Source organism: Hylobates moloch, unplaced genomic scaffold, assembly GCF_009828535.3.
Source record: "Hylobates moloch isolate HMO894 unplaced genomic scaffold, HMol_V3 SCAFFOLD_11, whole genome shotgun sequence".
NCBI classification, from domain to species: Eukaryota; Metazoa; Chordata; class Mammalia; order Primates; family Hylobatidae; genus Hylobates; species Hylobates moloch.
In genome coordinates, this window is record NW_026652286.1 from 61,661,436 (window position 1) to 61,674,067 (window position 12,632).

Genomic DNA, 12,632 nt, shown 5'->3' on the forward strand with positions numbered 1-12,632 from the left:
ATATAGAAACAAATAAGAGAGTTATCAACTCTTTTGTGGCCCAGTCCTTAACTAAACCTATATTTAAGATTACTTGCACTGTGAGAAGTCAATATATTATGTGACTGAGGCAAATCCACGATAATATATGGCCCTGTCTTCTCATTTTTAATCCTAAAAGATAACCATATCTTCTCACTGTAGAAAGCTTTTCCAGTAGACAACATGCAAATTTATACCCAAGATTCATAGAAAGATCATGTGATACATGCTATAAGTCTTTTATTGAATATTTACTCACAGTTATTACTAATTCATTAACTGCTGAAGGGATCAATGGCAGAAAGTTTACATTAATTACATGTGGATGTTATGTATTTAATTCTGTTGTAGCACAACACAAACACCTGTGGAATAAGTGGCTATTTAGACCACCAAAATAAGCAAGGGTATAGCATTATCTCAGACATTAATCAATACTAATCATCTGTAATGAAGAAATTAACAAAACATTTTTGTACACTTAAAATGATAATCAAGTCAATAATCTCTAACCATATGTTTGAAAGTGGAAAGAATGGCTGCTTCTAGAAGAGCAATAAGATATTCATTCAATTAAAAGAGAAATCTACTTGGGTAATCCACTCCATCTACTGTACTAACATCATTTCAAGAAAAAACGCTGAATCATGTCTAAAATGTTTTAAGGGTCTTCTAAACTTTTAAAGGTCTTCCATGTATTTAGGAGATGCAATTAGAGATCTGGTGAAAATAAATCTAGACAACAAATACCAGACTTGGTGCTTCTTTGTCTTGTGCTGCATAGCTGCTTCCCTTGCTCCTCCAGCACTCTATAGCTAGGTATAGTTGATTAGTCTTGGAGAGATCATTCATGGAGCTATTTTAAACCTGCTCTTTAGTCCCTGTATGCTGCCAATGCAGAATATATTTCAGCAAATAAAAAGTCATATTAAATATCCCTAAGTCAGTTTTTAAAAAATAAATCTTTTATATTCAACCTCTTAGGTATCTCTTTGGTATGTCCTATACCTACTGCTCTTAATACCGAGTTTTAATCAATTCTTTTAGAATAAAAACCAATGATTCTTGATTTCAAAGGTAATGCTCCTACTTTTCCTTCAATAGTTGTAATCTCACTGTTGTAAGGCTAAATCTCTTTGAACTAAAGTGTCAGACAATGACATGACTATTTAGGTGTTCTCTGCATGACTGCTTATATTTTTTTTCCAAGTCAACAAATATTTCAAGTCAACAACAAAGAAGGTCTATTAATTGAAAAGTATCTGACTGGAACTGAACTCTCTGAATAGAATGATCTTGTTTCTCTCAGTGGCATAGTGCAATAAAAAGGGAGAAAAAAATTAACACTATTATGTGTTCCTAATAGAGATGATTAAAATAGTAAGACATCATTTATTTTAATGAGCTACTGGTAATAGAAAATAACTTTGTGAAAAAACTCAGTAACAATAGCTAATAATAAACCATCAGGAGTTTCTGCTTAATCTTATGAATTAAATTATGTTTTCATTGTATGTTTTCTTTCAGATAGAGAATTCTATCAATTTACCATTCATGACTGAAATTAATTCCTACTATATTGGGATTCTCACCAGAAAAGAACTTTCCTTATTCTTTATTTCCAAAACAGTAGCAAAAAAAACACTGTGATTATATCAACTTGTATTGGGCATATTCTGATTATTCATATGTTCATACTCCACCAGTGTATATCTATCAGAGGACGACCATGATCTCTTTTCAATGCTACCATCTGAAAATTATCCATGTAAGCCTGGTTTCTCATGACTCTGAACGAGTTATTACTGCTCAAAGATCTTTTCAATTCACTTAGATGTTTGCCCATTAAATCCTATGTTGCAGATTTCCTTCCTTTTTTTTAAGTCTCCAATTCCAAGCTGGCTACCCTTTCTAAAGACATTACATTTTATACATACCACTATTTTTTTTAACTATATGAAATAACCTCCTTATATAAACTATTGTTCTTCTCATTTCAAAACACATCTTTCTTATTATCCAACATCTTATCCTTCCCTGGTTTTTACAGAAATTAGGTTTTTCCTTCTAATGCTACCTTCTTAACTTGTGTTCACAAATCCATTACTTCCAATTTCCATCCCCACCCCTCCACTGCCTCCTTCCCCTCTGCCTTTAAATACCTTCAAGTCTTCCCCTGATTTTAGTCTGGCCAACTAGCAACTTAATTAATACCATTTTCATCATAGTGCTTCAAATGCTTCAAAAATTCCCTAAAGTCCCTTGGTTACTCTAATATTTTGCTGAGGCATTCATAATCTTCACTAAGCTGGCCCTAAATGGCTTTTCTATGCTACTACCCAGAACAAAATCATTGCTTTTGTTTGATTGACTTTGTCTTTGTTTCATTTTGTTTGATTGACTTTGCTTTTGTTTAAGGGATTAAAGACTGATTGGATTCATCCTTTCCAAAGAGAGTTAATCATTGCCTTTCCTGATTTTTGACAACACTGTGACTTTCACTTAAATTACCTACATCTTTCTTCATTTGCCTGACTTCTAAGCTTCAGTTCAAATTCTGTCTTTTCTGTGAAGCTTCTCTTACAGCCCTAGACCACATTTAATCTGCATTTTTCTGGTTCCCTACAGATTTTACATACCAACTCCTTGTTTAGCACCTAAGTATAAGAATATTTAAATTTACTTTCGCATTCATGTTTATATCTGCATTCTTTCCTGCAACAACAACATAACCAACCAACTAACAAGCCAACATTTACTGAGTACTCACTTACTCTGGTGGGTCAAGGAAATATTAATATAAGAGTGAATAATGTTTCTTTTATTTACTCAGAGCTCTTACTACAATGCATCTCTCAGGTAATAAAAAGTATTTACTGAAGACAAGTAAAATATCACCAACAGGCCTGCTGTTAAAAGTATCTATTCCAAAGATACTGTGAAGTTACTATATATACTAGAACACCACAAAAAATGTCATGCGAGAACTGGAAGATTTGTGTGATCTCAATATCAGGTGTTGATTATTTTGACTCATGTTTTCTAAGAAACATATTTCAGCATTCCCACTATTGCCAGCACACCTGACAAGTAGGTAGAAACCTATGATTTGCAAGCACACTGAACAATATATCATTAATAATTACTGATATCAAAGGTATTCTGATTGCAAAAATGCATCTTAAAAGAGAAAACATAGATGTCAAAACTGCACAAGCAAAAAAAAAAAAAAACCAGAACAACCAGAACAGCTTGAAACACCTACACAACTCTATACATGCTGGTAGTTATATTAAAACACATTTAAATTATTACATTCCATTATTTTCAAAGAATGTATCTTAAAACTGTATGTTCTACATACCTGTCCAGTCTCCTACTATTTTAAGATGAACCCCAAATGTTGCTTTGGTTTCAGTTGGACACTAAAAAAAAAATACTAGAATCAATTGTGATTAATAATTACATAATATGAAACTATAATTCAATTACAACTTTTATACTGATAGCAAGTCCCCCAAATCAATAGATAACAGGAAGGAACAGACTAAAATCTATATAGATCCTTATTAGTGGAAGAAAAAAAAATCAATGTCAACAGGTCAATAAGACAATCTACATTTCTCTAAAACCCAAAAATACTTATATAAAACAATAAATTACACACGTTAAAATTGCTAGTGTATTTCATTTAACTACAAATCTTGCTAAAACATCTTCTAAGTTAAAATATATATATAAGAAAAGCCAGTTTTTAATCACAAAGGAAGAAACAAAAACTAATGCTTTTTTGTGTCATTTTCTCCCTAGATATTATATACTTACCCTAACAAATTCCAGGGAGACAAAATTTCTTAATGTGACATTAATTTTCCATGCCCAACAATTATGCTGCTACAGAAATAACTCTATTTCATTCCCTCCCTTAATTATCAGAAGAAATCTGGAGTGGTGAGGGTATCTGGGGAAGGGGATGAGTTGTGGAAGTGTAGGTAAAAAAAAAGTGCTTGTGGTCCCATATTTAGGAAACCTAGAAAACATCCAGGTAGTCAAAATGAAAGAATACAATTTAGTTTACAATAAGAAAAATGAAAACTTTATTCTTGTTTTCTGGATTTCCACTCACTTATCCTCAGTTCCAAAATCTGAATAATGGTTTTTTCATAACTCATTTGGTAACAATATCTGACTTGAATTAATGGGAGGCTAATATTTCTGTGTAAAAATTCACACATAAGCATTGTCCTACAGAATTATCAACTTGTTTGAGATGCTGACTAACATCCTGTTAGATATATTAACTACAATATGAAATATGCATACCTTTTAAAGTCCATAAATTCTGAATTCTAAAAATGCATCTAAACTAAGGGCTATGGGTAAGGGACCATCTGCCTGTGACTACCCAGCTTTTATCAAGTACCATGTGTCACGGGAAGTGTTAAGTGATTTATTTTCAAAATCTACAATAACTTTACAGAGTTGTTTTTATAGATAAGAAAATTGAGTAATTAAGGCTTAAAATATTGACTTGCCCAATAAAAAGACAAGACAAAATGTGGATCCAGGTCTCTTAATTCTTAATTATTGCAGGTCACTGTCTCTATTAAAGTAAGGATACATAAAATGGGTGAAAGCTGCATAAGAAATCAAATGAAATAGGAGGAAAAAAGGCATGTGTTGATCATTAGTAGAACTGGTATGCCACAATATGAATTAAAAGGAAATAGGGGCTGAAGTTATGGCACAGGTGAAAGAAAACGGCAGTGGAAGGGCCCTGTGATTAGCGATTGGGTTACATAAAGCAAGTCCAAGACTTCAGAGCTCACTGTGTTGACTAGTTAATGTAAGTCTTGTAGGGATGCTATAAGGAGAGAAATAAATGAAGATAAATGTACCATATCTTATGTTAACAACTCATTAGGCAAAAAGCAAAGGTAGCCTGAAAAATCAGTGAAAACCCTAAATATAAAGGTAGGTATTTGTCATTGATTCATAATAAATTATGAACAAACTAAAAGCACATAATCTATGTCCAATGATTAGAATTAATGTACTATGGAATGTTCAAGCTACTACTTTACAATCGGTGTTTCTTATAGGATTATTACTGTTAACAGTAGTATAAAATATTAAAATTGAAATATTTTTAAATAACATTGTTTAAACATTTGTATTATTAAAACTTATTTTATTTATAAGTGTGATTCTGTACTTGTTTTATTTACATTGTAACTTTTGTTGTTGTTGAGAGTTGCTGAGAGTTGTTGTTGAGAGTTGTTGTTGTTGTTGAGAGTCTCACTCTGTCACCCAGGCTGGAGTGCAGTGGCGCAATCTTGGCTCACTGTAACCTCTGCCTCCCAGGTTCAAGCGATTCTCCTGCTTCAGCTTCCCAAGCAGATGGGATTACAGGCGTGTGCCACCATGCCCAGCTATTTCTCTTGTGTTTTTAGTAGAGTTTGGGTTTCACATTGTTGCCCAGGCTGGTCTCAAACTCTTGGCCTCATATGATCCATCCACCTCACCCTCCCAAACTGCTGAGATTACAGGCATGAGCTACCACACCCAGCCCACACTGTGATTTTTAATAACTCTGAAAGCAAACAGTTTTGACATCTGTAAATCTCCAAATAAAATATTATCTGCAAAAACCACCCACAATTTAAGTATATACTACTGAAGGCTGACCAGAGTCTCTGTATAATAAAAGTTGTAGCTCTCAGAATGTAAGATACCCAACAGAGATCTGAGCTACCAATCTGATTGTCCACATGTCACTGGATGTCCTTCACTGTGAACTAGATCTCAGGTTATGAAAAGATGACCTATAGCCAAGAAGATATCAGAATGGAAGGCATAGAATATTTGTCCTTGTGTGCCTGAGGGTACATGTGGCTTGAGTTAATCTCATAATGCATTCTAAAATAAAATACATATTTTGCCAAATATTCATATCTCTATTCAATTCTTTCAAAGCAGATACTGTAAAAGGTAATTACACACAATGTTTAGTATCACATTGGGTCTCATAGGAAACTCATAGTACCAGTCCAAGGAATCAATATATCTTCGAATGCTAGTCTGGCTTTGAATGGATAAAACAAAATATTGTTTCTCTCAACCTCTTGGAAATGAGGTCTTTATAAGTCACTGATACTTCTCCAAACTAAGACAGACTTTAACAGTCTTTAAGTATGTAACCTCATATTTGCAAGGAGGCTTCACAGAATAACATAAAGAATGAATTCAGTATATGTGGTTTGAAAACATGAATGAAGATCTTAGAATCACATTTTAGTATCTTTGCATAAAAAATATCCAGATTCACTAATATTGTCTAAATCACATTGTGGTGATTCATTGTTTTCTCACTGTCTTTTTGTTTTAGAAAACATCTCAAAGGGAAGAAATAATACAAGTATTGATATCTATAGCTCTATTGTTCCTCCTAAAACATGAATAAAAAGATATGCTTACGGCAATTTTTCAGTTAAAAAAGTTACAGTATAATATGTATAGTTAAGCACATATTAATATTAAAATAAAAACATGGCTGGGCGCAGTGGCTCACGCCTGTAATACCAGCACTTTGGGAAGCTGGGGCAGGTGGATCACAAGGTCATGAGTTCAAGACCAGCCTGACCAAGATGGTGAAACCCTGTCTCTACTAAAAATACAAAAAATTAGCCAGGCATGGTGGCAGACGCCTGTGGTCCCAGATACTAGGGAGGCTGAGGCAGGAGAATGGTGTGAACCCGGGAGGTGGAGGTGCAGTGAGCTGAGATCATGCCACTGCACTCCAGCCTGAGTGACAGAGCGAGACTCCATCTCAAAAAAAAAAAAACAAAAAAAAAACAAAAATTAGCTGGGCATGGTGGCAGGTGCCTGTAATCCCAGCTACTTGGGAGGCTGAGGCAGGAGAATCGCTTAAACTCAGGCGGCAGAGGTTGCAGCGAGCTGAGATCGCACCATTGCAGTCCAGCCTGGGTGACAGAGTGAGATTCTGTCTCAAAATAAATAAATAAATACACACATAAAAAATAAAAAGACAGATATTTGTGATTTTTTTTTCTCATTGAAGAGATTATATAATTAAATTTTAGGAATAGTAACTTGGGAAGTATAATTGAAGACAGAGAAAAATAGAACTCATAATCATTTCATACACATCTATGCTTTAAAATTTATCACAAGCCTTTGCTATGATAATAATTTTAAGTATTTTGAAATTTTAATTTAACCATAAACATTAAAATGTTGCTGAATCTATCTAGTTTCTTTGACATAAAAATAAGGTTTGGATCATGTCGACCTTAATATAAATTCTAGAATACACATTCACCTAAGTCTAAGGATAAGAAAAATAAAAAGTGACAATTTGACTGTAACAAAAGATCTAGAGAAATATGTATTTTAATATTCTGGAGAAAATATAACCTTTACCTTCCAATTATTTCTTCAATATGGCATTGGGTTTTTACTGTGCACAAATGACCAATAATTTTATAACAGTCCCACAAAATATAAAAAGATATTTGTAACTTGTCACATGTTTGGGAATTAAATATAAAAATGATGTAACTGCACATTATTTTTGAATAAATATGAATTTATTCAATATAAAAAATTACAAGCTGCATTTTTTGTTTGTAAAGAAGTGCATTTTAATAAAAATTAAAAATGATTCCAAAATAGCAACTTTTCAATAACTAAATGTGTTAAACCTGAGAAAGTGATCACATAATATGATGTTCTTTAATCATTTTTGTTGTCTTTATTTTAACTCTTTCTTCCCAAATTCTTAGTTTCATATTTTCTACTGCCTGTTAGACATTTATACCTGAAATTCACTCTAAATTTACTATATCTAAAATGACTATTATCCTATTAATACTTCCAAAACTATCTTCTCCTTCTAATTCCCATATATCTGGAAATAGAAACTACATCCTTCTCAGAGACTCAAATCTCTCTGATATCACTTATTTCTCTTGCCAGCATTCAATCACCTTTCATTTCTTTCCAACAGGCATCCCAAAGAAAATGTCTGATCACAGCAATCTCCTATTGATTAACCTTTTGTGTCCCCCTGTGAAAAATCACCCATATTCTTTCTGTCCTATTGCCTATGGCCAAGCACATCTGTTTCAAATTCTTTCTGGCTTTATAGTCCATGTTTCTCCTTTTTTTACTCTAATCGAGCTAAACAAATACTTACCAACTAATACATTTTCTCGTCCCTTCATCTTCGCACATGCTAGCGTACTCATTTAGAGTGACTTCTTTTCCATTTCTTAGGTTGAATCCCAGTAACTGTTCAAGGCTTATCTTAAAGCCATCATTTCATAAAGATATCCTGATTTTTCCTGCCAAGAAAATTCTCACTCCCCTGAACCCTTAAATTATTAGTATGACTCTTATGCTCCTTATTACAGTCTAGCTCTTTATTTTTACATGATTTTTCTGTATTAATAAACTGTAAATGTCTTGAGATCAAGAACTATTTCTAAATCATTATTATCTATTCCACAGCACCTTACACATAGAGGGTATCAGTTGAATACATATTATAATATCAATTGAATAGTAAATATTGGAAGAAAAATATAGGAGAATTAACCTGAGAATGAATAAAAACGTCAAAGGTGGGCAGCTCTTCGAGAATTTATTTATTCACTCAAGAAATATTTATTTAGTGTCCAAAATACTCCAGAGACTATTATGCTAGGAGCTCATGCAATTTCACAACTGAAGATTGTTCTAAATGTCTGAGAGGAGATAACGTGGAGCACCGAATCTTCTACAATTAATGCAACATCATAACAGTAAACATTTTGACAAATTAAAACTTTAATGCTTTTGCGTTTATATGAAAGAAAAAAGTGTTTAATTGTATATTTGAATGAAAAATATATTCAATATTAAAAAGAAAGATTCTAGAAGAATATGCAAGTGGAATTTTTATTGACTTGGATTGAACGTGTGCATTTATCTCAGGTCCCTTAGGCGAACAGAATACTAAAATAACAATTTAGAGATATAAAAATAGATGCCACAATGGCAAAAATAACATGGGGAGTGATAAGAACGATAAAGAGATGTCAACACATTTTTGAAAAGTGACAAGTGGATGAGGTAGCTGTTTAGGAACTAACCAAACAAAACATATGAAGCCAAAGTCCCACTGCCTTCGAACAGAGATTACCTTGAGAAGTAAGCCCATTTTTGATCACAACACTGGAAAAACCCAGGTCTCAGTGTGATAGGAGGAAGTTAGAGTTGGGGCTCATCATTAAAAAAAAAAAAATCTGTTTGTATCTATATATGGGGTAATTTTATCCGCAGATTCACTTTGCTCTGATCACCAGCCATGTAACTACTACTCCACAAACCCAAAGACAAGGAGAGGTGAAACACAAAGGCTCTACATATAGAAATAACTGGTCGTGGAAGGCAGGGCTGAGATGCCAGTCATTTGCTCAATAAATATTTAATGAAAGCACTCTAAGTGTCATCTCAAAATAACACTTCCTAAGTGGAGTTGCACAAATTTTCATCAGAACCTCCTCTCCAACCCCAACCTTCCCTATCTCAGTTAATGAAATTCCAGTTGCTCGGGCCAAAAACTCTGGAGTCAGCCTTGACTTCACTTCCTTTCACATTACATATACAATCCATGGAATACATTTTGTTAACTCTGACTTTAAAATATATTCAGAATATGACCACTTCTCACCACTTCCACTATCACCGCCCTGGTCAAAATCATCATCATCCCTTGACTGGATGACTGCAACAGCTCCTAACTGGACCCCCTGTTTCTGCACTTGCTTCCCCTCATCTACTCTTAACACAGCAGCCAGAGTGATCCTGTTGAAAAGTAAGCCATATCACGTCATTTCTCCATTCACACTCTCCCACAAGTCCTTTATCAATCAAAGTAAAAGCCAAAGGCCTAAATGTTCTGGATATATAAGCCTGAATTATAGAGTTAAAATCTGGGCTAGGAATGTAAACTTGGGACATGAAGCATATGGATGCATCAATAAGATGAGAGAGACTACCAGAGAAATGTGTACAGCTAGAGAGGAAGAGAGGTTGAAGAAATGAACACTGGTATGTTGTAATACTTAGAACTCATGGGGATGATAAGGAACAACAAAAATAGACCGAGTAAAAACAGCCAGAAAATGTGAAGAAAAACAGATAAGTGGAAAAAAGTGTTTCAGTAAAGTGAATGATCAGCTGTACTAAGAGCTGCTTATTGGTCAAGCCCATTGAAGAGTGAGAACTGAACAATTACATGGTCACTGCTGAACCTGGAAATTTTTAGGGGTGTGCTGTGGGCAAAAGATGGTTGATTTAAGAGAATGAGAGGAAAGGAACTGGATTGCTGAGAGAGGGAGCAGTAGCTAGAAGGGATGTGAGTCAGGAAAGAAACTTTTATTGATCATTTCCTTTTGGTACTTAGGTAAAAAGCACCCAAAAATAAGGATTGAATAAATTAAGCTCAATATTCAATAGATTTACTCTAAATACAATAACCTTCTAAAGTTCATACTTACCATGCAGACTCTCATTAGACACTAAGGGAATATTTTTATTTCCCTTGGAAAAAAGCCAAACTAGAGCCATTAGATGATGTTTACGTCTCAAGAAACTCAGATGTCCTGTTAATTTTTCATGAACATTAATCATCTTCTCAGGAAATTTTCACCACTTTGCTTCATCTATGGTTAAGATACATGGTCACCATGCTAACCTATAATGTATCCCAGCTGATTTTTGACAAGCAATAAAATTATGAAAACATAGAGCAAAATAATTTTTAAGATTTAAATAGTTGAGAGCAAGACCAGAGATCAAAATCGCTGCAGACTTCCTGGTTTCATTTAAACCCACTAAATTAAATAAACAATAGCAATAAAATGTTGCCAGTCTTTGTGAGATCCATAGCCATTCTTGCCTGGTTTTCACTGAAAACTGGAAAAACTATTCCTGGAAAAAACTCTTCCCATAGTGACTGGTTAAAAGATTAAAAACACAAAGTAGAAAAATGATGGCTAGTGCAGGCATGCTATGTAAAAGTACAGACAATAACAAACTAACAGCTAGACATGCCTCTGACTCACGGAAAAATATGTGAAATCAGGTTATTCAAGCTTAAAAACAATGAATCACACAACTTAGAATACAGATGTCAGGAAAGCATGTTTGTGTCAGGCCTCTGAGCCCAAGCCTGCATGTTAATGTCAGGCCTCTGAGCCGAAGCCTGTACGTGTGCATCCAGATGGCCTGAAGTAACTGAATAATCACAAAAGAAGTGAAAATGGCTGGTTCCTGCCTTTGATGACATTACCTTGTGAAATTCCTTCTCCTGGCTCAAAAGCTCCCCCACTGAGCACCTTGTGACCCCCATCCCTGCCTGCCAGAGAACAACCCCCTTTGATTGTAATTTTCCATTACCTACCCAAATCCTATAAAATGGACCCACATCTATCTCCCTTCCTTGACTCTCTTTTCAGACTCAGCCTGTCTGCACCTAGGATAATAAACAAAGCTTTATTTCTTAGCTTACGCGAAGCCTGTTTGTTGGTCTCTTCACACGGATGTGAGTGAAATTTGGTGCTGTGACTCAGACTGGGGGACCTCCCTTGGGAGATCAATCCCGTCCTCCTGCTCTTTGCTGCATGAGAAAGATCCACCTATGATCTCTGGTCCTCAGACCAACCAGCCCAAGGAACATCTCACCAATTTTAAATCAGGTAAGCAGGCTCTTTTTACCCTTCTCCAGCCTCTCTCACTATCCCTCAACCTCTTTCTCCTTTCAATCTTGGCACCACCCTTGAATTTCTCCCTTCTCTTAATTTCAGTTCCTTTTCTTTTCTGGTAGAGACAGAGGAGACGCATTTTATCCATGAACCCAAAACTCCGGCACCAGTGACGGACTTGGGAAGACAGTCTTCCCTTGGCGTTTAATCACTGTGGGGACACCTGCCTGATTATTCACTCACATTTCAGAGGTGTCTGATGACCACAGGGATGCCTGAGTTGATCCTTCACCTCAGTGGCAAGTACCACTTTCTTGTGGGGGGTGGGGCAAGTGCCCCCCACCCCTTCTCTCCTTGTCTCTACCCTTTCTTTTCTCTGGGCTTGCCTTCTTCACTATAGGCAAACTTCCACCCTTCATTCCTCCTTCTTCTCCCTTGGCCTGTGTTCCAAGAACTTAAAACCTCTTCAACTCACATCAGACCTAAAACCTAAATGCCTTATTTTCTTCTGCAATGCCGCTTGACCTCAATACAAACTCAACAATAGTTCCAAATAGCCAGAAAACGCACTTTCAATTTCTCCATTGTACAAGATCTAGATAATTCTTGTCATAAAATGGGCAAATGGTCTGAGGTGCCTGACGTCCAGGCATGCTTTTACGCATTTGTCCCTCCCAAGTCTCCATTCCCAATGCAACTCATCCCAAATCCTTCTTTCCCTCCCACCTGTCCCCTCAGTCCCAACCCCAAGCATCGCTGAGTCTTTTCAATCTTCCTTTTCTACTGACCCATCTGACCTCTCCCCTCCTCCCCAGACTGCTCCTCCTCAGATCACTCCCT

At 35.4% G+C, this 12,632-nt stretch overlaps 1 protein-coding gene across 4 annotated transcripts in view; it reads right to left on the reverse strand.

Moving 5' to 3' along the window:
* The window catches only part of NOX4 (NADPH oxidase 4), a 170,247-nt gene that overhangs the window by 43,825 nt on the left and 113,790 nt on the right, over positions 1–12,632 (reverse strand). For all 4 annotated transcript variants that reach the window (XM_032167132.2, XM_032167129.2, XM_032167128.2 and 1 more), the window contains one exon: positions 3,386–3,446. In XM_032167132.2, the coding sequence (XP_032023023.1) occupies positions 3,386–3,446 (61 nt within the window). The remainder of the gene's footprint in view (positions 1–3,385; positions 3,447–12,632) is intronic.